The 26,732-nt window shown below is 45.4% G+C and overlaps 1 protein-coding gene across 2 annotated transcripts in view; it reads left to right on the forward strand.

Annotated features, from left to right (window-relative positions):
- The window catches only part of SLC6A5 (solute carrier family 6 member 5), a 60,237-nt gene that overhangs the window by 18,538 nt on the left and 14,967 nt on the right, over nucleotides 1-26,732 (forward strand). For both annotated transcript variants that reach the window (XM_030829048.1, XM_030829049.1), the window contains 6 exons: nucleotides 8,710-8,844; nucleotides 9,980-10,083; nucleotides 13,021-13,145; nucleotides 18,625-18,737; nucleotides 19,492-19,623; nucleotides 20,792-20,891. In XM_030829048.1, coding sequence (XP_030684908.1) covers nucleotides 8,710-8,844; nucleotides 9,980-10,083; nucleotides 13,021-13,145; nucleotides 18,625-18,737; nucleotides 19,492-19,623; nucleotides 20,792-20,891 — 709 coding nt within the window. The remainder of the gene's footprint in view (nucleotides 1-8,709; nucleotides 8,845-9,979; nucleotides 10,084-13,020; nucleotides 13,146-18,624; nucleotides 18,738-19,491; nucleotides 19,624-20,791; nucleotides 20,892-26,732) is intronic.

A 26,732-nucleotide genomic window follows, 5' to 3' on the forward strand; every position in this document is an offset into this window, starting at 1 on the left:
CTGTTTTAAGGGTTAAATGAGACACATATATACAGAGCTCTCAAGCGATGGTGGGGGTACTCTGATTAGGCTTTCCTTCCTTTCCTCTCAGGGGCTGCCACTCATTCAGCAGAAGGAACCTCCCTGATATCATTCAGTCACTTTCCCTAAACTCTGGAATTTGTGCTGCTGGCTTTTTGCCGCTTGGTTTGGCTGCCAAGTTAGTTATTGCTTCTGCCAAGAAGCTGGCTGAAGATCAAAACTGTGTAGTAGATTCCCTCTCCTCACTCCTGGCCACCATGTTCGTGGCCTTCCTTGCCTTTCTTTCAACTCGAAGCTTGACACTCTTCTACCCCATGTGCCCCTAGCACTAAAGGAAGATGGTCCTGCCCATGGAATTTTGGCTGAGCAGTTACTTGGTAAGGGTCACTTAGTGATCGCTTGGCTGGGCCCTTTGGAGATGGTGAAACTCTCACCCAAGCTCAGTTCCAAGCCACAGAAAGAGAGGAGCCCATCAAACCTCAGGCCACAGTGGGCATTGCTGTAGGGGTCACAGTAACATTTCTTCATCTCCTTGCAGGCTTAGAAAAACCTACTGAAGGCTGGGTGTGGTGGCTCAGGCCTGTAATCCCAGCACTTTGGGAGGCTGAGGCGGGTAGATCATTTGAAGCCTAGAGTTCGAGACCACCCTGGCCAACATGGTGAAACCCCATCTCTGCGAAAAATACAAAAATTAGCTGGGTATGGTGGGGGGCACCTGTAGTCCCAGCTACTTGGGAGGCTGAGGCAGGAGAATCACTTGAACCCAGGAGGCGGAGATTGTGGTGAGCCAAGATGGCATCACTGCCCTTCAGTCTGGGTGACAGAGTGAGACCCTGTCCCGCCTGACACACACACACATACACACACACACACGCACACACACACACCAAAGAAAAACCTACTGAAGAGTTAACCAGTTATTCTGATAACATGCAATAATATTTAATTACCCCAGGAGGTATTTGCATGTTTTAGGATGAAACAAAAATGTCTTTAAGGCTCAAGGAATGAGGATGTAATGGGGGATTCTGAAACCATAGGTTGTGGAGTTGAGATTTGGTTTGATTATCCAGGCCAAAGATTTCTGCGATTATGTTACGATCAACCAACTTCTGAAGGATTGGGTCTCTTCGGGAGGGTAGTCAGTGCCATCTTTCACCCCCAGGCGTGCTTTGCATTCCCCATTAGGCATGCAATCCCGGCACCTATTAGCCACATAGACCAAACTGTCTTCTCCTTGGGGGACATGGACATTTTTTGATTACGGCTCTTATTAGTGCTTGCTTTTCATGTCATCTAGTTCCACAGGGACTTGAGTGGTGGATTCTGGCAGGTTTGTCAGGGTTACCTGAGGCAGGTGGTATGCCTTAAATCACAGGGTATGGGGAGAATCAGGCCAGCTAGAGAGAACCAGCCCAGGAGTGAGAGACCTGGGCCCTTGTCCTTGGGGAATTCTCATGGTGTTTGCTGTGTAGGGATATCTCTACTTGGGCGGTGAAACATGGCAGAGCTTCTGATTTTGCTCTTAGGTTTAAGTTTTTTTTTTTTTTTTGGCCAATAAATGAAAAGCACATTTTCCTAGCTATTTTAGAAGTCCTCAGTTTCCTCATTTCTAAGGTGAGGACAATTGGACTGGGTGATGTCTAAGGTCCTCTAATTCTGAGATTATTCTGTTGGAACACTTGCTGGGTGAGCTGAAGGTTTGGGGGCACTTTTACTCTGTGACCTCAGTTTCCCCTTCTGTAAAATAAGAACTGGGATTCAGTGACCCCTGAGGAAACTGCTGGCTCTGAGTGAGTACCATGAGACTGGATTGATTGTTTTTCTAAGGTTACAGGGAGATGGGAAATGTTAACTTGACCCTTATGACAATACCCAGCATGGCCTGAGGTTTCCTGGACCCCTCACCTTCTGTGGCTTGGAGCTGAGCTTGGGTGGGAGTTTCATCATCTCCAAAGGGCCCAGCCAAGCAATTGCTCAGCAAGACTAGCCAAGTATATACTCAATCAAAATCCCATGGGCAGGACTGTCACTTATGGCTAGAAATGGAGACAAGCTGACCTCAACCATGATGTGAGTGGTCAGATAGGTGTCTAGTAGTACACGCTGGAAGGTGAGACTGCAGGACGAGAGGTGATAGGTGAGGAGGGTGAGAACAGCACCTTTTAATGATGTGAGGAAGGATGGCCTGTGGCTCCAGAGTCAGGCCAATGTTAGTTCAAATCCTGGCTCTATCACTTTCTAGTTGTGTGACTCTGGACAAGCTATTTAACCTTTGAAACCCACTTCCTAATTTGTAAATTGGGGATAATAGTGCATAATACTTAGGATTGCTGTAAGGATTAAGTGAGATATGCATGCTACTACCTGGTGTATGGTCTGTTATTAATTAACATTATCTCCTTTCGTGTTTATTATTCTGAATGGCTGCTGTATTGACTGGGTATTGTGCCACTTTGACATCTCCAAAGCAGTGGCTTTGTTGGGGAGATGGGAAGAGAAAGAGAGCTTTGTTGAACACTGTGTGCCAGGCACTGTGCTGGCTGCTTCACAGGCATTAGAGGCACATTGATTCCCAGTTTGTAGAGAGACTGAGGCTTGTCAAGGTAGAGTAAATTGCCTGCAGTCACAGAGCTTTTAAGTGGCAGTAGTGGGATTTGAACCCAGGTCTTATCTGGCTTTGAAGCCTAGACCTTCTTAATTTTTAAATTTTTTTAATTTTTCATTTTTTTATTGAGATGGAGTCTCGCTTTGTCACCTAGGCTGGAGTGCAGTGGTGCCATCTTGGCTCACTGCAACCTCTGCCTCCTGGGTTCAAGTGATTGTCCTGCCTCAGAGTCCCAAGTAGCTGGGATTACAGGTGCCCACCACCACGCCTGGCTAATTTTTTTGTATTTTTAGTAGAGACGGGATTTCACCATGTTGGCCAGGCTACTCTTGACCTCCTGATCTCAGGTGATCCCCCTGCCTTAGTCTCCCAAGGTGCTGGGATTACAGGTGTGAGTTATCGCGCCCAGCTGGCCTAGACTTTATCTAATACAAGACATTCTCTCCCAAGAAGGAGTTATTAAGAATAGACAGTAAATGAGGAATTGTGGAGTCATCATTTTCATATAGTGGGGAAAAAAAATCCCCCCACAGTGAATCAGAATCTGCATTTCTATCCAGTCTCTGCTGTCTTGCTGTGTGACTTTGGGCAAGTCACAGGATATATTACAGCCTCATTGTCTTCACTTGCAAAATCAAGAGTTAGAATATTCTCTAGGATTCTTTTTATCTTATTAGTCTGTGCTCTTTTGGAATGGCATTGCAGCCAGTTCTTTCCACTGATTTAGAATCTAATTCTTGGTGATAGATTTTATAGGCTTTCTGGAATAGGAAGTTTTGAGCAGATATGTTTTTCTTTTAGATCTGCCGACTTATCTCTCTGCTTCAATGAGAAAAGTTTCCAACCAGAGATCAATGATCAATTTTTATTTTAAATGAAGACCACCACCAGAAATAATGAATCACAATTTACTATCCTGCCCTGGGCTGTGCAGACATTAATCATGGAGCATTATGTGGGAGCCAAGGTGGATGCACAGCTGAAGGTGCTTTATGATGAACTTCTTTGTGATTGAAATCCCAGGAACACTTTCATTTTTATGCAAAAGAGATGTCATCCTCCTGCAGCCAGATAAACTCAGTTCCTCTTGTTTAGGGCCTTAGGAGACAGGACTGGCAGGTTGCTTCCTCTGAGACAGGTCTTCCTATTTCACTGTTGGAGACTGTTTTCCAGCAGCTAGAATTCCAGAGGCACGGGCGACCAGCAGGCAGCCTGAAGGTCAAATTCAGCCCACCTGCCCTCAGGGGCGCCTCTGCCTGAGAGTTGTGGCAACGAAGCAAAGCTAACCTAATTAGCTCGTACAGGCTGGTGGGCCTTTACCACCTGTTCAGGGGTCCCATGGTGAGAAGGACGCCTGGAGGTGTCAGGCCAACAGGCTTAGATGGGCGAGTCAGTGTCACTCCTGCCAAGTGTAATTCATTACTGTTCAGGTTTAATTCCTCTGACAATACAATGTGGAAACAGGTGCATTCTAAATCTCCCCTGACACAGGGGAACTAGCTGTGCAGAAAGCCTCCAAAGCACACCTGACTCATATTTGAGGCATTCCCAGGATTTATAAACCAAACTGTTGGCCCTCTCAGTTCACCATGATCACCATCTAAAAAATGAATGCATCACGTGGGTGAGGTGAGCAAGTGCCTAGAGTGCAAAACAGAGGCACTCACTCTCCGGCTCCTGAAGTGCAGGGCCGGCACCTGACAGTGAATGCCTCTGCAAATTTTGCACCCTAGATGCCTCCTGTCTCACTTGCCTCCCCCTAGTCCTGGCTTTGCCATACACATTTCTCATCATGTGGCCCATAGAATGGCGTTCATGGAAAGAGTGGCTTTGGAGTGGGGAAGCTTTGGGCTTAAGTCTTGTCTCAAGACCTTGAATGAGATATTTAATCCCTTGTGAGATGCTTAACCTGAACTTCGGTTAACTTCTTCGCAAAATGAGACAAATATACCTGTCCACAGAGGGAACTCAGGAATGATGGTGTCTAAACAGCCTCCAACAGTGAAATGGGAACAGCTGTCTCTTAAACTCATGCCAGCCTTGGAGATTTCCTTCTATAAGCCACCGCTGTCTAGGTCATGTCCTCTCCCTCACCTCTTCCTTCCATCCTCATTTCCCACCAGCCCCAGGTGGTCAGGGGATGGAAAGGATACTCCTTAGTTGTCTCCCATCCCATCCCCATGCTGTTTTGGGGACAGGAAAGTCAGGCTGCTCAGGGCCTGCCTTTGTAGCATCTCCTCTTCCCAGCCCCACCTGACAGCTGTGAGGCCAGCCCTGAGACGTCAGATGCCCTTGGATTTCCTAACATCCACGTGTGGAAGGGCTTCACTTCTCCTTAGACTTCAAGGGGAGGGAAGGAGAGAAGCAGGTTTGGTAGAAAGAGAGGAGCTGGCTGCTGCTCCTCCCTTCCATCCCTAGCACTGCAAGTTCTTTGAGACAAGGAGGGAGGAGAGACTGCTGTTCTGTGGGGCAGGGAAAAGGTGTCCCGGTCAGCGGTGTCGCAGTGGAGAGAAAAGGAGTGCAGCCCATCTCTGGCAGCTCTGAACCTGCAGCCAGGAAGAAAGAGTTTGGCCTTGAGTAATTGGGTTGAGAGACAGAAGTAACTTCCCCATTTCAGTTCATGGCAACTCCACCGTTTCAGTTGCTGAGGCCAAGACACTTGGGAGTCACCTTGACTCTTCTCTTTCTCTCACACTCCCCATGAAGCCTGGTGGCTCCTCTTGAAAATGTATCTGGCATCTGTTTCTCACCAGCCTCATTGACAACACCCTGGTTGAGCCATCCCCATTCTTTTTCCCTTGCCTGCTGGCTGCTGCGGCCTCCCTACTGTTAACCCTGCAGTATTCTTGCTACATAGCAACTGGGTGATTCTGTGCAAAGGTTAGATCCTGTTACCCCTCTGCCTGAGTCCCTGCCATAGCCCTGTTGCCCACAGAGTAAGAGCTCTGCCTGGCCCCACCTAGTCTGCCCCTCCCTACTCCCACCTGTGCCCCTTCTCTTGCCACACTGGCCTCTTTGCTATTCCTAGGAGCCAGGCACACTCCCTTCTTAGGGCCATGATTCCAACTCTTCCCTCCATCTAAAATGTTCTCCCAGACATCCAGTTGGCTCACGCTGACTTTCTTCCTTGACCAACTTCTCCCTGAAACCTTCCCAACCATCCTCCCCACAGCCTACCCCACTTACCCAGATCTAATTTTTCATTTTTTCAATCCACATATCACCTTCTAATATACCACAAATAATACTTACCATGATTATTGTTGGTTGACTGTCTCCCCAGCTGGAATGGAAGCTATTCAGGGCAGAAATCTTTGCTTTGTTTACTGATAGGTCCTGAACGCTTAACTGGCTGCCATATACTAGTTGCTCTAAATATATATATAAGTATGTATATTCATCTGAACAAGTGGAATGACCCCAAGAGTTATATATATGTATATATATATATATATAATTTTATTATTTTAATAATAAATATATATATATAATATATACATATATATATATATATATATATATATATATATATATTTTTTGAGACAGAGTCTCACTCTGTCACTGAGGCTGGAGTGCAGTGGCGTGATATCAGCTCACTGTAGCCTCTGCCTCCTGAGTTCAAGCAATTCACCTGCTTCAGCCTCCTGAATAGCTGGGACTACAGGCATGCACCACCATGCCCGGCTAATTTTTGTATTTTTGTAGACATGGGGTTTCATGATGTTGCCCAGGCTGGTCTTGATCTCCTGACCTCAAGTGATCTGCCTGCCTCGGCCTCCCAAAGTGCTAGATTACAGGTGTGAGCCACAATGCCTGGCCCCCAAGGGTTATTTCTTCATCTCAGCTCTAAACTTTCCCAACTCATCTCCCCTTGTGAGTCCTTGAAACCGTCCTCATCTCCTGAAATCCCACTCACTACCAGGCTGGAGCCCCTACCAGGTACTCAAGTCTGTGCAGGCAGCATTTGGCAGGTGCTCTGTGTCCCTCTCATGAGGGCAGGTATTCCAGTTGCCCTCAGAGGGAGGACTGCAGGTGGAAATGGAGGTGGCCCTGAACCAACAGCCATCACCCCATGGATCAGAGAGCTCAGCGTGGGCCTGGATGGGAGGTTAACCTCAGCCTTTCAAGTGTCTTTTAATGCTCTTTTTGGAAGGTAGCCTACCTGTGAGCCGAGTGTTGTCAGTGCTATTAAGTTAAGGACTGATGAGTCCTAGTCCAGACTGTGAAATGGTACTTCTGCTTCCAGTGCTCTGGGCCTGTTCCACTTTGTGTGGATTGTAAATAACACTGTACTCTTCCAACAGCCCCATGAAGAATCTACTGTTGTTGCCACTTTGCAGGTGTGGACACTGAGGGTCAGAGACTCAGAGAGGTTAAGTTGCTCCCCAAGGTGACCCAGTTCGTAAGTGCTAGAGTCAGGATTTGGACCCAGGCTCGTGTGACTGCAGAGCGTGAGCTCTCACACTGCTCCTCCCACTTCTACCAAATCCTGGTCCCAAGCCCTACCTTCGCCTTGAGGTTTGATGGACAGGTATGGAAGGAAAGGTCCTCCCACCTATCACATTCAACTAACCCCCAAATTCTGCTAACGTTACCTCCCAAATGTTTCTTTCTTTCTTTTTTTTGAGGTGGAGTTTCGCTCTTGTCACCCAGTCTGGAGTGCAATGGCGTGATCTCTGCTCACTGCAACCTCCACCTCCTGGGTTCAAGTGATTCTCCTACCTCAGCCTCTTGAGTAGCTGGGATTAACAGGCACCCACCACCATGCCCGGCTAATTTTTGTATTTTTAGTAGAGATGGGATTTTGCCATGTTGGCCAGGCTGATCTCGAACTCCTGACCTCAGGTGATTTGCCTGCCTCAGCCTCCCAAAGTGTTGGGATTATAGGCATGAGCCGCCATGCCTGGCCTCCCAAATGTTTCTTGATGCTGGTTCCTCCCTCTCTTCCAGCATCCAGGAGTACCTTTTGGTTGGCATTCAAGGCTTCCCATGACGTGGTCTCCTCCAGTGTCTCTAGCCCCCCACCCCCCACTCTTAGCCTCAAGTTTATGCTGTGCTGATAATGGGTGAGTAGGGCTTTGCCTCACACACCTGCCTTGCCCATGTGCTTCCTTCACCGTCCCACCTTGCCTCTCCTCCTCTAAGCTGCACTTGTCCAGCTCAGTGTCATCTCCATGAACCTCTTAGTAGACTCCCGGGTTGGACACAATGCTCTTCTCTGAACTTCCATAGTTCCCTGTGTGTAATTCCCTAGCTCATTATTCAGACATTGTCTTTGTATCTTCTAGGTTAGGAGTCCCTTCACCTTTGTGCAGCTGATGCCTGGCATAGTACCCAGCTCATAGGAGGCCCTCAATAAATATTTGTTGAACTTAATGGCATTTAACGACCCGCTGTTATAAATCAGGCACCATGCTAGGTCCTATCCATGCATTAGCTCATTGAATCCTCACGATCATCTGGAAGAAAGGTGCTATTATCCTTGATTTACAGATACTGAAACTAAGATTCAGAGAGCTTAATAAATTGTCTAAGGTCACACAGCTACTCAGTGCCAGAGATACAATTTCATTTGAACCTAAATGTGTCTAATTCTAAGATCATGTTCTTTTGACCTTATGGGACTGCCTCACTTAGGTATGTGTATAAACAGGGATGGAAAGCTTAAGCTAATAGGATCTATCTTTAATGGTGGAATTTTGGTGCTCTACCAGGGGTGGGGTGGGAGTTGGGGAGGAGGGAGGCACAGAGCCCCCCTCCCTCCTTCCCTCTGTGGTTCCCTAAAGAGTTGTGTACTCATCAGCTGGGCTGAGTGACATCTCCCCTAGCCTTCTGGCTGTAGGCCGACTCACCCCACAACCTTGGGTCTCTCCTAAGAGGCTTTATTTCTAGCTCTCTCTGACTCACCTTTGGTCCCAGTGCCTTCCCTGCTTCCCCAGCCCTGGCTGCGTTTGGGGAGAACTACCCTGATGTGCTGTCTGTCACGCGCAGCCCCACTCCTTCCCCGAGCAACGCTCCTTCTGCACAGGTGCACTCTGCAGGGCTGCTCCTTCTAGCCCCTCTGCCCGTGGCTTTTCTAGGTTGTATACTTCACGGCCACGTTCCCGTATGTCGTACTCGTGATCCTCCTCATCCGAGGAGTCACCCTGCCTGGAGCTGGAGCTGGGATCTGGTACTTCATCACACCCAAGTGGGAGAAACTCACAGATGCCACGGTGGGCTTCTAATTTTATTTATAACCAGCCCTGGGGGGAATGGCTCTCTGGGAGGTTTGGGCAAAAAGGGTTAGACTTCCTCCTCCAGGGAATCCCAGTGTGTGCTTTTATAAGAGCCTGATGATCTTAGTACATTATGCACTCAGGAAATATTTAATGAGAAGTGGACAACTGAGGGTTTTTAGATTCCCGGAATAGTTGTCCTACATCTGGAGTTATAGTAGAGGCCGAAAATGAAGAATGAAATCCCCTTAATAGCTTTAGGTCAACTCACACCTCTTACCTGTTACTAATTATAGAGTGTCGGAAGTGTAGTTTTGCTAGTGGGAAAATAACAGCACTTAGTGTAAACCACAAGCGATTCTATTTTTTAAATATTTTTACCTGAACCCTTTAAGGGCTCAGACACGTCTGAATACTTTTGTACACCCACACAGGGCCAGCACAAGCTGAACTTTCTCTTTGCATATTCTGTACAGGCACATCTAACTCTAAAATTTCCAATTCAAAAACTACAAATGAGGGGGTTGATTGTTGAAAGGGAACTGAATTTTCTCACCTTAAAGGAAACTCTGCTTTTCCAGGGTGTGTTAAGAATGCATAGCTAGGATTGAGTTTGATTGCACATAACAGAAAGTCTCCACTTAATAGCAGGTAGGACGTGACACTATAAACTCTGCAGCGGCATAGAGGTTGCTTTACTGAGATTGGGGCTAGAGTTTCAGAAATTTAATAGCAGTTGTAACCTGCAGAAATGTCAGTTAAAAAGGGTTTTGATTTTGCATCCGTTATTATATTTTTCTGTTGTAAATTATTATTTTCTGAGAGTGTATTGACCTAAAGGAAGGACCCCCTTTCCGTTTAGCTTTACAGAAGAGAACATATGAGCATGGTATGTAGTGTAGTTTATTGAATTCCTCACCTTTGATAGAGGAAGTTAAAATCTCCCAGGTAATTTACTATGCCTTCGGTTTCCAGCACGAGTGATTTATGTTCTCATTGATGTTGATGTCAGGAGTCATCTTGTCCCTGAGGTTTCCCCTGGAAACATGATATGGCACTGGGTGTGTGACTCCTCTCCCCTGGGGCCAGTCTCCTTCATGGATCTCGAATCTCTTTCCCTTTTGCCTCTCAGGTGTGGAAAGATGCTGCCACGCAGATTTTCTTCTCTTTATCTGCTGCATGGGGAGGCCTGATCACTCTCTCTTCTTACAACAAATTCCACAACAACTGCTACAGGTATGTAGAGGTACTACAAGATCTGGGCATAGCTGGTGAGTGGGACAGAAGAATGGACTGGGTTATCAGACACCTGAGGCCACATCCTCACATTTCATCTTAGGGAGAGCTAAAGATTTGCCTCTGGCCTAGGAGAAACCACCTGCTAAGGCCTAGGTACTACCTTCTGAAGGCCTGGACCCTCACTTACACACCTGGCTCTGACACATGGTGGAGGCTCAGTGGCTATGTATAGGATGGAAGCAAGTTTCTCTGCAGGTCACTGTGCAGTCAGCTGTGCTCTGTGATAGTCATTTGTGAGCTACCTAGTCTGTGGATACAATGGACTGTGCCTTCAGATGGTCTTCCCTCTGTGTGGGGCTGTGACCTAATCTCCTCTTCTTATAAAGACCCCAGTCATATCAGTCACATTGGATCAGGGACCACTCTAATGACTTCATTTAACTTAATTACCTCTTTAAAGACCCTATCTCCAAATACAGTCACATTCTGAGATACTAGGGATTAGGATGACAAAATATGAATTTGGTAGAGGTAGGGGAGTGGTAGGAAGACACAATTCAGTTCAAAATGACCTTGAGTAACAGACTATGGTATTTAAACTTCTTTAGTCACAACTGCTCATTAACCATTGACCCAAATTATTCTGAACACCATTAAAGGGTGAAGCATTGCTATCTTCTTTATTAGAAATAAGGCTGTGTGGTGTGGCAGAAATAACCCAGGCTGAGAGCTTGAAAATCTAGATTCATATCCTGGCCCACACTATTAATTAGTCCATTACCTTCCCCTGGGCCTCAGTTTCCTCATCAGTAAACTGAGGGGCCAGACAAGGTGGATCATTTGCTGCACACTTGCTCTGTGCTAGGCTGTGCATAGTACAGGTATCATCTCATTCTGTCCAGGCAACAGCCTGTGACAGATAGACTCATTGCTGCCATTTCAAATCAGAGTGGAAAGGAAGTGGATTGCTCAAGGTCATGCCACTAAAAGGCAGGAGAACCAGGACCTCAGTGTAGCCCTGGGTTACAGTGTAGCCCGTCTAGCTGTGACCTCACATTTGAATCTACGATGACTGAAGGTAGGCTGGGAAACCCTGGCTATCTTAGCAGCAGCAGGCTCTGCGATGAAGGTGGAGACACTGGGCTCTCTTTCCTCCCCTGCCCCTTTGTCCTTCTCAACCCTGTGTGTCCCGACTCCAGGCTACCCTCACATTTTAGGGTCATTTGACTTTCCCACTGCCTTCTCTTCCCTCACACATAGTTCCTGCCCTGGAGCCGACCAAGGCCCTGTCTCCTCAATTTCTGTTCTGATGGACAGATTTACCTCTGCCCCTGGAATAATGTCTTAGTTTGTTCAGATTGAGCTAACGAAATGCTATAGACTAAGTAATATGCTTTTTTTCTTTATACATTTTTTGCTTTTATTATTTTTAAATGACACATAGTAATTATGCATATTTATGGAGTACAGTGTGATATTTCAGTACATGTATACAATGTGTAATGATCAAATCAGGATAATTAGCATTATCTATCACCTCAAACATTTATCATTTCTTTGTGTTGGGAACACTGAAAATTCATTTTTCTAGCTGTTTGAAAACATATAATAAATTGTTGTTAATATAGTCATCTCATAGTGCTATAGGATGATTTTTTTTTTTTTTTTTTTGAGATGGAGTCTTACTCTGTCACCCAGGCTGGAGTGCAGTGGCGCGATCTCGGCTCACTACAACTCCGCCTCTGGGGTTCACGCCATTCTCCTGTCTCAGCCTCCCGAGTAGCTGGGACTACAGGTGCCCGCCACTGCGCCCAGCTAATTTTTTGTATTTTTAGTAGAGACGGGGTTTCACCATGTTAACCAGGATGGTCTTGATCTGCTGACCTCGTGATCCACCTGCCTCGGCCTCCCAAAGTTCTGGGATTACAGGCGTGAGCCACCGCGCCCGGCCTTTTTTTTTTTTGAGGTGGAGCTTCACTCTTGTTGCCCAGGCTGGAGTGCAATGGCCAATCTTAGCTCACTGCAACCTCCACCTCCCAGGTTCAAGTGATTCTCCTGCCTCAGCCTCCCAAGTAGCTGGGATTGCAGGCATGTGCCACCATGCCCTGCTAATTTTGTGTGTGTGTGTGTGTGTGTGTGTGTATTTAGTAGAGATGGGGTTTCACCACGTTGGTGAGGCTGGTCTCGAACTCCTGACCTCAGGTGATCCACCTGCCTTGGCCTCCCAAAGTGCTGGGATTACAGGCGTGAGCCACCGTGCCCAGCTGGGATGGTTGTTAATATAATCATCCTATAGTGCTATAGAGCACTAGAATTTATTTCTCCTATCTAGCTATACTTTTGTATCTTTAACTGACTTTTGGCTATAAACAACAGAAATTTATTGCTCACAGTTCTGGAGGCTGGGAAATCCAAGTTCAAGGTGCCAGAATATTCAGTGTCTGGAGGGCTGCTGTCTGTTTCAAAGATGGCACCTTGTTGCTGTGTCCTCATATGGTGGAAGCAGCAGACACACTCTCTTCAGTCTGTTTTATAAGGGCACTAATCCCATGAGTTGGCTCTGTCTTCATGACTTAATCACTTTTCTGAAGCCCCCACCTCTTAATACTATCAAATTGTGGATTAAATTTCAGCCAGTGAATTTGAGATGCGGGGTGTTCAGATGATACCAGATGAGTTGAGACCCATTTATATAGATTGTGGAGTCAGAGCTTTGGCCCACAGGCCCTGAATCAGGGCTATTGGGGATATCTTTTGAGCCTTTTGGTGCTTTTTAAATGAGCCCAAGGGATCCTGTGGTTAGGACATGAACATACATGTATATGCCTACACATGTCCAGACAAACATATGGGCACACATTTGTGTGTTCTTCCCCTTGTCCCTTTCCACTCAGCAAGCACACCTAATGGAAAACTCTGGTCTCTTCCTTCCAGGGACACTCTAATTGTAACCTGCACCAACAGTGCCACAAGCATCTTTGCCGGCTTCGTCATCTTCTCTGTTATCGGCTTCATGGCCAATGAACGCAAAGTCAACATTGAGAATGTGGCAGACCAAGGTACAGGACAGTTGTTATCCTGCTGTTGCAGGGCAGGTCCCAGGCTCATGTCACAAGCTCCTAATTTATACTATGCTGGAAAGTTGGCCTTCTGGAACAGGATAGAGGGTGGAGGAGCCCAGGTCCTTCTTTACAGAGGGACCAAGGCAGGCTCAAGTAGGAAGCTCACTGCAGAGTCAGAACTGGCTGGTCTCTAACTAGAGGGATTGCTTTAAAAGCCCTCTTTCCTTCTCCTCTCCTCTCCTCTCCTTCCTCTTACCTTGCCCCTCTTATTTAGCTCCAGCCTATAGAAGTAAGGGTTATAACTGTTAGGTATGAGTAGAGAATTTATTAGGCAAACCATTGCCTCAGGAGCTGATGTGGGCACAGGCTGCTGTAGGATGACATTCATTGCAGAGGGCCGTGTCGAAACCAAGGCTTAGTGAGAGAACTGACTTCAGAGGAGCATTTTCCTTGCAAAGCACTTTTCTGATTGTTAGGTCAAATGTGTTTTCAGGGCCTTCTGCTTAGTTAGCAATGCAGACCTGCAGTTTTTTTCCCCAGTGGGTAGAAACGTTGGATCGTGCTGGGTGGGTGGAGAGGCATGTGGAATAAATGTTTACTCTGTACCCAAATGATGTTTTTATTAATGGCTAACATTTGTATTGTGCTTTCAAGTTGACAAAGAGCTTTCCTTTTTATTTCATTTAATCTATGTTACTAGGACAGCATTTTGCAGAGAGAGCATTCAAGATTTTAGTTTAACTCTTCATTTTCACCCAGCCTGGTTCCACAAAGGATTTGTATATTTAGCAGATTTCAGTGATCAAAGGATTTCATTGTGTCTGTTGTTTACTATTATGATCTCATTCTCAATTCAGACATTTATGGGATGCCTAATATGTTGGTCCTGTGCCTCATGCTGTGGGGCATGACTGTGGCCCTGGACAACCAAGGGCTGTACTTGCGAGAGGCTTGTCTGGGCAGTTATCTTCCTTCAAGGAGCTGACTGCAATTCTCAGATAATGGCTCAGATGTGGTGAGAGAACTAAGCCCTGGAAATGTCACCTTTTTGGATACTAAGATTTCTTATGGCTTCCCAAGGATAATTCATTACTGTGCCAATTCACACTGATGGTGCACCAGGGGCCTCAAAGAGTTAAAGAGCCAGCACTTTCCAGGGGTGCAATTATCTCTCCCTGGAGAGAGTGTGAAACCCCGAGGGGTGTTTGGTTCCGCAGCCATGCACTAATTTAAAGGGCCCCAGGAGATGAGCAATGGCTCTCCCTGGTTGAGAATTCTCAGATACCCTAGGAGGCAGGGAGGGAAAGTGAGAGGGTAAATGGGTTTTGTCTTTAGAGGTACTGGAGCCACTTCCAGCTGTCCTGTAACCTCATTTCCTCCTAGCAGAGTGGTTGGAGCAGATGGTTGTGTCCCATTTTCTAGAAGATCTTAGGCATTTTACTTTTTGTGACATTACTGAGTTCTTTTGGAACCAGTGGCCAACCTGCTAGAGACTGTGAATCCTGAGATGTGGGCCAGGTTAGTAAACGATTCTGAACTCTTTTCTGCTCCAGGAAATGGATTTCTGGGAAGATATTGCAAAAACTCAAACAGAATGTTGTTTATCTGGTATGTAAAATGCAGCCAACAAATTGCCCATGTTTTCCTCTGAAATTTCTCCTTTCCAATGTTTTTTCACTTCCTTTGATTTGAACAAGGATGAGGGCACTTCTAACGGGTTCTAACCTGTTGTGTTAACACTTGTCTCTGGCACAGGGACGGTGGGCCTCATCTCCCACAGGAGAGGGCCCGTGAGATCTCCCAGACCCACTGGGGAAGCTTTCCTGCTCATCTGAACCTGGATGTATTTTTATATGTGCTTTACAGGCTTGTCTTACTTGCCTTGATATAATGGAGGCTCTGCAGAATACAGCACAGAGATTTGGGGTCAGGCCTGCATTAAACCCGAGCCCTACTTCCTCCTTGCTGGGTAACACTGGCATATAGACATTCATGACATTTTTGCTGACCCAACTTTGGTAACTAAGTTTTGATCTTTAGTCAAATAGAGGTTCTCCTTAATGACCTAACACTATTCGATTTAGTTTACCACTCCCTTCTAAAAGAGGCATTTCTACCAAGATGATCATCTTAAATCTTGGTCTTATAAAATTTTGAGGGGCTGAGGATGGGATTGGTGAACAGACCAAGCTGTCTTTTGCTTTTATGATAGGCATAGGGAAGGGGGCATGTTCTTGGGGAACTGCTCTAGAAAAGCAGCTTCCAGGAAAGTTAGCCCTTCAGAGCCATCTCGCCACCATATGCATTGCCATCTATGGAGCGGTGACTCATGTTCAGAATCTATCCTGAAGCCAAACAAAGATGCTTATCCAATAGCAGAAAGACTGAGTTAGACCAGAGTAGATAAGCAGAAATGTGCATATTTGTTTAGCATTCCCAGGTGTAGGTAACTCTCAGCTAACCAGAGCACTAGAAATACTACCTTGGTTCCCTTGCCCCTTAATAGTTCAGATACCTTACTAATCAAAATGAGCATTCTCAAACAGCACTGACGTCCCACTTCCATGCAGCCATCTGTCTATCACCTGTATCCCAATCCTTCTGCCCAAAGGCACAGAAGTCCAGGTGGCATATCCTCAGAGAGCTCATTCAATTTGTAATAGTTATCACAGCAGAGTGGCTACCCAAGCTGTGCTATGGGCCTTGATGCGTTGCACTGACCAGAGCTCCTTGCTTTGTCTTTAGTGGCACTCTAGGATAAAGGAGGCTCTCATGGTAGGATCTCTGGGGACTCTGCTCAAGTTACTGAAATGCAGAGCCCCTTTGATCCCCTCTCACAAGAAGACTAACAATGGTCTATGTTTTCTGAGTTCCTAGTATGTCCAGGCATTGTTCTAAGCTTTTTACTTGTGTTGATGCATTTAATTCTCACAGAAGCTCTGTAAAGGTAGGTACTATTACTATTTCCATTGTGTGGATAAAGAAACTAAAGTTTGTGTAGAGAGAACGAGTGACTCCCCTAAGTCCTCGGTTGGTAAGAGGTGCAGCCAGTTTTTTTGTTTTTTTTTTGAGATGGAGCCTTGCTTTGTCACCCAGGCTGGAGTGCAGTGGTGCCATCTTGGCTCACTGCAACTTCTGCCTCCTGGGTTCACGCCATTCTCCTGCCTCAGCCTCCTGAGTAGCTGGGACTACTGGCGCCCACCACCACGCCTGGCTAATTTTTGTATTTTTAGTAGAGACTGGGTTTCATCATATTGGCCAGGCTGGTCTTGAACTCCTGACCTTGTGATCCGCCCAACTTGGCCTCCCAAAGTGTGGGGATTACAGGCGTGAGCCACCGCACCTGGCCGCCAGTGTGTTAATCTATGAGGAAGAAAGCCTGTACTCCAGCCACTGGGCTCTACTGCCTCCCGGTGGGGGAGGAGAGAGGCAGAACTTGGCCTCCATCAGTCTGGCCATATACTCTTTAAACATCTGATGATGTTATTCTCTAGATGACTCCCCATCTGCCTTGGGTAAGTGGAGTCTGCTGTAATTTAGCTTGCAAATAATGCCTTCACCTGGGTGCTTTAGGAAGGCAGCTGAAATGGAAGCAGGCTGAATATTTTGAAATCACTTCCCTCCTCTAAAAAAGATATAAAGCCCAAAGGGTGGAATCCTGTTAAAGTAAGCAGCTGAGGACCTCTGGTAGTGGCCATTCAAGACCTTGTCGGCTTTATGGGCCTGACTGTCACCAGAACATTAAACTGACTTCCTTGTTGTTCTGCATTTGAGACCTATTTTGAACTTTAGTTTAATACAGACTTTTCTTTTATGGTTCACATAGGGAGCCTTCAGAGGCTGGCTCTACAGTCTGTTCAATAAATGCATAAAGCGGGGGTATCTCAGGCATTTGAGGCTTTGTATTTTAAATATACCAAGGCCCTAGGCAACATTAGGAACTAACAACCTGATAAATTCCAGTTTAAAAAAGTGCTGTTATGCTTGGGTTATAAACATTCTAGGTGCTGCGATTTCTGGTTGTGGATGTGTGCTGGCTGTGGATTATCCCGGCACCCACATTCACTTGTCTCTGCCCATTGTCATTTAGTTTTCTACTTAGAGGGAAATTCACAACTGCTGTCTTTAGCCACCTTTGATTACAGTAATCTTTCCAGTGAGGCCGTGAGGCAAGGGAGAATGGCTGGCAGGGCTTTATGATAGCAGAGAAAACTGCTGCTCAGACATCCCCACCAAGACCACATGAAGTGTTCTAGAGAAAACCTGAATCAGAACCGCTAACTTCCAAGTTCATAGTTCACTCATAATAGAAGATAATATTCTGTGAGTGTTGATGATGTAGGGGGTAGTGGGCTCAGTGTTTTACCTGCATTTTCTCATTTGTTCATTGTAACCACCTTGTGAGGTCCTATTTTTGTCCCCATTTTACAGATTTACAAAATTGAGGCTTACAGAAATTAAATAACTTGTCTAGGGTTGCACAGATGGTAAGTCATGGAATCTGAATTTGGACCAGATCTGACCCTTAGAGACCGAACCCTCTTAACCCTTACATGATGTTTCATGCACCGCCCCTGCCAACCCAACTAACTACTGGGACTGATGTAGCCCCATATATACCAATAATGCAAGATCCTGAAAGTGTTAGATTCATATTTTATGTGAATGTTTTCTCCTGGAGGACTCAGTAGGAGGAGGGGTAGTTTAAAAAACAAATACTAATGCATGCCAGACTTAATACTTAGGTGATGGGGCGATCTTTGCAGCAAACCACCACGGCGCACGTTTACCTATGTAACCTGTACATCCTGCACATGCACCCCAGAATTTAATAAAATAATTAAAGGAAGAAATAATGTCATTCTGGTCATGTTCCAACTTTTAGAGCAGGGATTCTCAAACCTCAGCACTATTGACATTTGAGACAGGATAATACTTTGTTGGCAAGAAGCTCTCTTGTGCATTGTAAGATGCTTAGCAGCATCCCTTATCTCCACCCACTAGATGCCAGTAGTTATCCTACCCCTACCCCCAGCTCACCTATGAGAATAAAAAATGTCTGCAGACATTGCCAAATATCCCAAATATTGCAAAATCACCGCTGGTTGAGAACTACTGCTGTAAAGGGTAATTAATTACATTTTCCTTTAATTCATCCAATACAAAGATCCTATGTACATGGTACACAGCCTAGCCGTGGAGTCCAGTAGAGTTGCCTCTGAGTCTCTGCTTAGACACCATTTTTAGGCCTCTCCTGAGTTCTCCTAGCTGTTGACCTGATTCCCTTGGTCTTTCCCTTCAAGGAGCCTATGGTCTAATTGAGGAAATGGATAGAGATGAGTAAAAAAAACCAACAGTGGAAGCAGCATATAAGAAGTAATAAATGAAGATCTCTGCAGAGAGAAGGCCCTCTGGGCTCTGGGAAGAGGGGCCTTGAGTAGGGCCTGCCTGCAATCATCTGTCTTGTTCCTTTCAGGGCCAGGCATTGCATTTGTGGTTTACCCAGAAGCCTTAACCAGGCTGCCTCTCTCTCCATTCTGGGCCATCATCTTTTTCCTGATGCTCCTCACTCTTGGACTTGACACTATGGTGAGCCCCTTTCCCATCAGTCTCTATCCCAGGCTCCTCTTGAAGACTCCCCCTCTCCTAGGTCCTGTGTTCACCCTTCAGGAGAGGGGTAGGCTTAGGGGTGTCTGAATGTCTTCTCCCAAGAGATCTAGAGATGCTGAAGTGCCTGTGTAGGGCTCAGGATCACCTTGTATTTTGGGTGCTCATGTAATGGTACAAGAGAGTCTTCCTCTCTCCTTCATTCTCCCTCTGTTCTATGTGGCAACTTTTAGCCTGTGTACTTCCTGCCTTTGTGTCATTTTGCCAAAGCAAATTCTGTAGGCTGGATAAAGAATAACGTGAAGTCAATTTTAGGGAAATTGCTGTGGGGCTGAGACAACCATAGATCATGCTGACAGGTGCTCAGAGTTTAGTCCTTGGGTTCAAAGAGGGTTTTTCCTCAAGTAGAAGAGCAAATGCAAGGTAAACTGGAGGAGAGGAATTTACATCTCATGAATACAAAGTGAAACTTAAAATGTCCTAATGGATGAATATGAATGCAAGTCTCTGGGGGTTGGAAGTGCAATTTTTAAAGCTCACATCCTGCTTGGGTTCTCTTGGCTGCCCTTGTGGGTTGGACCCCAAGGAGCCTTTTTAGACCCATTGAGGGAATGCCATCCTAAAAACCAAACCTAACACAAATACAGCTTTCCTGGATGGGACATGCCAAGGGCTTGGGGGTACCCTCTGGGTGGTACAATTTGACTCAGATGTTCATTTCCTGACACGGTTCCAGTTTGCCACCATCGAGACCATAGTGACCTCCATCTCGGACGAGTTTCCCAAGTACCTGCGCACACACAAGCCGGTGTTTACTCTGGGCTGCTGCATTTGTTTCTTCATCATGGGTTTTCCAATGATCACTCAGGTAAGCTGCCTCCTAGGCACAGGCTTGGGGTGGGGGCTGGTGGGTGGGGGGCCAATGGCTATCTGTCCTTCAACCCTTAGCTCTCAGACCTTATAATCAAAGGCAAATCACTGCCATTTCCATGTAGATGGCACCAGTTCATTAGGGATTCTGACTGCAGAGGGAAATATGTCATCTTGGCTACCAGTGATGCTTCTAGTATCTTCATAATTGAGATGTAGCATTATTGAGCCAACAAGGCAGGTGTGTCCTACTTTAAGAAAATAGAATACATGGCTTGGTGCGATGGCGCCTGTCTCTAGTCCCAGCTACTCGGGAGGCTGAAGCAGAAGGATTGCTTGAGGCCAGGAGTTCAAGGTTGCAGTGTGCTCTGATTGCATCTGTGAATAGCCCCTATACTCCTGCCTGGGCAACATCGTGGGACCCCGCCTCTAAAAAGTAAATAAAAAACTAGGAAAAAGAAAACGGAATACATAAAAATCTTTATTTACCAATCAGGTACAATTTCTGATGATTACTGTCATGTATGAGTCAACAGCCACTTCAGTTTCTTCTAGTCCTGAGTGTCTTGGTAAATTGTGTTAGCTCACTCAGTACATATTTTGCTTTTGTTGTCTCTGTGGCCTTGAGCAAGTTAACTACTCAGGGCTTTAATTCCTTCTTCTGTAAAATAATGGATTGGAATGTGAAGGTCTCTACACCTTATTTATTGTAGGGAGACTTGAAGATTGAGGTAGAGATACATGGGGGTGTATGAGAAATACCCAGAGACACCTAAAGGTCATTGAAGGGTCAATTGAATGCAGATACATAGGTGCAAATGATCAATTGCTTAAAGCAAAAATAAAGCAATCTGGCTGCTTTCACATATACTTCTTCAGACGTTGAGCTTTGCCTTCCAAGAATAAGATGTTAAATCGCTTTTTTTGGGTGCTTGTTATATTGATTAGCTCGGAGCCGGTTGAGGAACTGCTTTGCTGACACAGCAAGGCCTCCAGCTTACATGCTGGGCCAGGTGTAGGTTACTGCTACTGAGAGGAGGGGAGATGCATGGACTCCCGTTTGCACCTGACTCTTCTTAGGATTGAGAGAACTGGCTGTTAAACGAGGGAAGAGACAGCCTGGCTTCAGGACGCATTTGATATTGGTTGTTTCTCTCTCCTGTTAGGGTGGAATTTACATGTTTCAGCTTGTGGACACCTATGCTGCCTCCTATGCCCTTGTCATCATTGCCATTTTTGAGCTCGTGGGGATCTCTTATGTGTATGGTAAGGAAATCACTGTGCCTGTTGCTGAAGTAGAGCTTGAGTATCGGTAAGGCATTCATCGCAAGCAGATTTTCCATACTTAAGACAATACAGGGCTTAAATTGCAACTATTTAGGAAACCTAAGAGAGCTGCACTTTTGTTTCCAAACTTGCCTCACGACCACTGTGATCCAAATTTAATAGGGAAACAAGAGGTGGCTGAAAGTGAAACTTAAAAATCTTTGTATCAGAAATTCCTAGGACTTGGACACCCCTTTGGGTATGGTCTGGCATGTGAACAGTTAATGCTTTTGAACAATGGCCAGATCAGGAAGGAGGAGGCTACTTTGCAGGCGTGAAATTATTTCCTGGTATTCAATACCCACGCAGCTTGAATTGAGGGGTAACTTTGTAGCTGGTCCCTGGATACTGTAGTGAGAACAGAGACCACTCAGCTCACAGATCCTTAGGAAGCTTTATTAGCATCATAGGAGCCTGTGATACAATATCTCAATCTCAGATTTTTCCAGGAATAAACTTCCAGTTGACTTACAGTTTATCCTTCCTACTATCACAATAGCAACCGGCATGCCATATCAGTGGGGCCATTATCAAGAACAGAAATGGTGACCTATCAGATGCCATCTTTGCCCTTTGTGTGGAGGTGTTTGTCCTTGGGGTTTCAAGGGTATCTCTTGGTCCCTTGTATGCACTGTCGGTCAGTTCAAGAAAGTCCTATTTGATTCAAGGCCCTACTGACTTCTTTCTGCTTGGAAGCCTGCTCAGAACTGTTCCGAGGCCTCACTAATACATATATAAGGCCGCCATAGCAAATATCAGGAAGGCGAACATTTCCAGTTCAGACTATCTAACCGTACTTCAGATCCCAAAAGAGACAGCAACATAGTCTAATCTAAGCTAAAAGGAAGTGCAAGATATTATTTGGAATGCAGGATATGCTCGAGGGACAAATGTAGCATCTGGAGCCCAGAGGAAGAGGGGTCTAGACCAGAGGGGTCTGCAGAGCTCTGGTCTTTAAACTGGGGGCCCAGCAAAGCTCACCCTAACCTCCAGGTATCTCCGTTATTAGCATCTTATTTTTAATGTAATTGTTAGCCTCCACCCAATAGGTGCTTAACAGCTTCTTGCTTTTCTGAAAAACTCATTAAAATAAAGGGAGTGGAGTGGGAATCAAGATGGAAAAAAGAAACCTCCTGTGTAAACCTCCTGGTACTCCAGAAACAGGATGATACCTGCAGTCAGTTTTGGGCATTGGTAGAAGGGGAATTTGTTTCAGACTAGAGATCACATCCCCACTGGAGGGAGAGTTTAGTTCCTGGCAAGAGAGGTGGGCAGGCATGCCAGCTGTCCTGATGAGATCAGAGACCAAGCTGCCAGCACTTTTGGCTGAAAAGACAGCCTAGATCCTGCAGTGATTGAAGACCTGCTGTCGGAGTTAGGGTGAGGCTTCAAAGTGCTTTTTACCTGAGCAGAGAGTGGTAGAAACCCAGTGAAATCCACCACAGCGAATCTTAACTTTGTGCCCAGAAACCAAAGACCTTGCCAGGAGAGGCAAGAAAAAGCCTCCAAAGTCCTTCTTTGGCAACTCAGCCCCTCATGGGTCCACATGTAAGCTGAGGTCACTAGACAATCAGTTGGCAAAGTCGGGAAAGCACTTTATTTGCAGCACTGGCCCAAGTGCACGTAACTATCTCATTTACATCTTCTGTTACCTGTACCCTAACTGCTGATTGCCACAAAGGGCAAGTTTGCACAGTTCTTCCCTATAAAACAGGGCTGTTCAGGACGGTTTAAAACATCATTAAAATAGAAACCTCTTAATATTTCTGTTTTTAGGAATTAAATAAATTGCCTCCCCACCATCCCCATACAAATCTAGTCATAGGTTTCTTAGTTCTGAAGGAAAAAATAAATCCTGAGTGCTTTAGTCCCTGGGCTATGTTAATTTTCCTTGGGACCACCCAGGGAATCCCCTGGTTTCTAAGTAAGAGTGCTGGTGTTGGGTTTGCCTCCAGAATCAGGTTGACTCTATGCTGGGCTCAGGTTGAACCTGACTTGTACAGTGTCGAATGTGGGTGTGCGCCTCTGATTTGGATCTGGATGGAATTCTAAGAAGTGAATCTCAGGAAGAAAAATAAGGTAACATGACTGAGGTAAAAAAAAAAAAAAAAAAGAAAAAGCCTGCACAAATTTGTAACTTATATCCCAGAAGACAGTGTATTCTTTATTGAGATGATGAGGCCCCAAACCAGTGCAGGGTTCATTTAAAATAGTAGAACATAAACCTGTGAAGGGTTAAAATGAACCTGACTCACTTGATGTACTACCTTCCTAGCCAGAATTAAAAAAAAATAAGCCAGTGAATTGAAGAGATTTGTGTTTTCTTCTTGTTTCTAATAATCTCTAGATTCTGGAGGATATCATCCAAACATTTGAAATATAGTAGGGACAATTTTCAAGTTTTATTTATTAGATTGAAACAGTTGTTTGACGTTCTCAAGTCAACATGCCTCAATGGCCAATAGCTGGCTTCGAGGTATCCAGGTTTAAAAGTATAACTCCCTGAGTTTTGTGTAGAAGTGGTCCCTTTAGCAGACTGTTATCTAAGAGTCATTTTGAAAAAATGATTTGCATTTTTTCTGGAGCCAGTACAGGGGCCTTTTGGCTGGAGGAACAATGTGATTGAACAGCCACTACCAAGGTCTCCTGCTTGCTAACTGCCTGGCTCTCCATTGTGTATTTCCCCAACCTCAATGTGGAGTGGTCTTGATCTGTTTTCCATGTCAGTCAGTTACTTGTTTCACATCCCACCTCCCAGATGGCCTCTCTCCACATTCTTGTGAGAAATGTTAGATTCAGAGTAGGCAATGGCTTTTGCTTGATGGACTATCTGTCTTCAGTTCTTGCCCATCCTGATGGCTGAACTCAGCAAGACTTTTTAAAGTACAAAAAGAAAAAAAACCCAAAAAACAACAAAACAACAAAAATAAAGTGTCCCTCTGAAATCTACAAATTCAAGCTTAATTTATTTCTCTATAAGCCCCCTCCCTGAGCTCCATTTTCCCTCATGTTTTTATCTGAAATGTCATGGTATATACCACCAATTTCAGGGTGTAGTGTTCCCTAACTCCATTTGCTGGTACTCAGTAAACCTTAGGAATGACAGGCTTTAGCTCATTAATAACTCATACAGGTAAATGTGTGTGAGTATGTCATGTGGGCTCTTAAGAATGTGGAGAGGGTGGGATAATGTCCTGTATTCATGGAACTTGCCAACTAGCTCCCAAGGAAGAACACACACACTTAAGACACTGAGGAGAAGGACAGTGCTAACTGTGCATCCCTGGCTGTGAGCCCTTTTGCTGCCCAGAGATAATGGAGGGTCAGAGTTGTCAGAAAATCCTTGGAGGTGGCATCTCAGAGAAAAAATAATATAAAATAAATAAACACTGGGACCTAGGGAGTGTTAAGCTGAGGGCCCTTCACATTAACTACAGAAGAATAACTTAGGGATTTACTTGTCCAAAAGTATACACAAGACTGGAGACATAATTTGTGGGACATAGTACTAAATGAAAATATAGAGTCCCTTGTTAAAAAAAAATATGAACACAGAGATCTGTGTGCTCAGAGAGGAGCCACACCTGGCCACCCAGAAGGGAGAGCAGCCCCCATGAACAATATCCAGACCAAGGGCACAGGTGTGGTTTGGAGAGGCAAAAGCCACAAAGGTACATGGGGGAAATTGATTGACTGGTTGAAGCAAGCCCTTGACATCTCAGTTCAGGATCTTTTGGTAATATGCAGTTTGTCATGGACCGATTTCTGAGCCTCATATCTGTTTGAGTCTAAAATAATAGCCATGAGTTCACCACCTTTTTTTCCCTCTGCTGTTCTGCTAATTCAGACTCTTTTTTGAGAATCAGCTGCTCAGAGCCTTTTTGGGGCCTGACTACTTGCTCTCTTACCCCTCCAGGCTTGAGGTCATGCAGCAGGCAAGTCCCTCTTGCCCATGCTCAAGGCTCCATGAACAGTTCCTTTATCATGAGTTAGGCCTTGAAGGCAAGATGGATGTGGATTAGGGGAAAGGAGAAAGCAGGCAGAGGAAGCCATATAAACAGAGGCCTAAGATGAAAATAGCTGTTGACTCAGTGAAGGACTCAGGTGGGGACTTGGATGTGGGCCAAGGCCTGGGTGCTGGGAGTGAGGCAGAGGCTGGAGGAACTGGAGAGCTTGACTCAGGAATGGGCACGGTGCAGGAGGGTTGCGTAATGGGGGAAATGTCTTTCCAGGGTCCAAACTGGCCCTGGAACCCAAGTCTTTTCACTCTTGGTCCCAGGACTGCTCCTCTTCATTAAGTTGTCTCTTGCTGAGAACTGAGCACCCATGATCCACCCCTTCCTACAGCTTGGGGTCCAGCTCTTTATCCCCTCTCGGGGAGCTTGAGCACTTTTACCATGACCCCCTCCTCTTACGGGATGCTGCTTATGTGTATTCCTTAGGTCTAACCTTGAGCCCTATCATATCGGTGTCCCCAGTCAAGCCACATGCCACCATCTCTTGGGGATGGTTTCATGAAGGGGAACAACATGGCAACAGGATTGATGCTAATAATAGAAATTTCTAGAATCTCTCTCTTTTTTTTTTTTTTTTAGAAAAAGAACTGAGGCCTGCTGTTGGTGCTTTATATATATATTTGAGGGCCTCAGCTTTGACTTCTATTTATTTTATTCTCTCCCCTCACTTATGCTCAGAAGGCCTAGTGTTCAGAGGCCACTCATTTGAAGGTGTGTAATAAAAACTAAAGGAGACTAACAAATCCAAAGATGATTGGGTCAGCTGCTCAAAGCATGCATTTCTTGCCTGTAGACCCAAGAAAGCAACCTGGAGTGTCCTTGTGTTATGGATTGACCTCTCTGGAAAAGCCTTAAGAGCTCATTCGGCTCAGTCTCCCCAATAAACAACAGCTTGGGCAGAGAGACTGTTTCACCTAAGGTCACACAGTGAGTCAGTAGCAGAACTGGGGATCAACTCTTGGACCTTAACTCCCAGTCCAGTGCTCTTTCCACTGTACCATGTTTGTGACTGACTGCTGTCAGACTTGCCTTAAAGTAGAGCAGGAAGCTCAGCTGCAACCTAAGGCATTTTAGAGTGAGCTGGGAAAAGTTTCTTGGATGAGTCCTCATACTGTTCCCAGCACAGGCTCCCCTACAGCAGCCCTGAGGCTTGGCGGCCCTCCATGATGGCTGTTGTCAGGGGTCTGGAGAGTCGCTGTCCATGAGGGGTGGCTGACATTCTCAGTCTGAGCTTGGTAGGAAGTAAAAGCAAATGTCAGGAACGGAGTGCTGTGAAGGGTCTCAGGATCCATTATTTTGATAGTGGTGTCTGCAGTGGAGTTTTTTGGGTTAATTTTAAGATTGAAGTACAATGTACATACCTGACGTATTTTTCATTTGTGTATTTTTTATTAGATACTGACAAGTTATAATGGTATATATTTACGAGGTACAAAAGTGATGCTATAATATGTGTTATACAGTGTGGAACGATTGAATCAAGCTAATTGACATTTCTATCACCTCAAATACTTATTATTTATTCCTCCTGTCTAAGAGAAACACTGTGTCCTTGACCAACATCTCCCCATTTTCCCCATTCCCCAACCTCTGGTAACTACCATTCTGCTGTCTCCTTCTATGTGTTCAATTTTGTTTTAAGATTCCACACATAAGTGAGAATGTGCAGTGTTTGTCTTTCTGTGCCTGGCTTATTTTACTTTGCATAATGTCCTCCAGGTGCATCCATGTTATCACTTATGACGTCATTTCCTCTCTTTTAAAA

The sequence above is a fragment of the Nomascus leucogenys genome, chromosome 15 (assembly GCF_006542625.1).
Source record: "Nomascus leucogenys isolate Asia chromosome 15, Asia_NLE_v1, whole genome shotgun sequence".
NCBI classification, from domain to species: Eukaryota; Metazoa; Chordata; class Mammalia; order Primates; family Hylobatidae; genus Nomascus; species Nomascus leucogenys.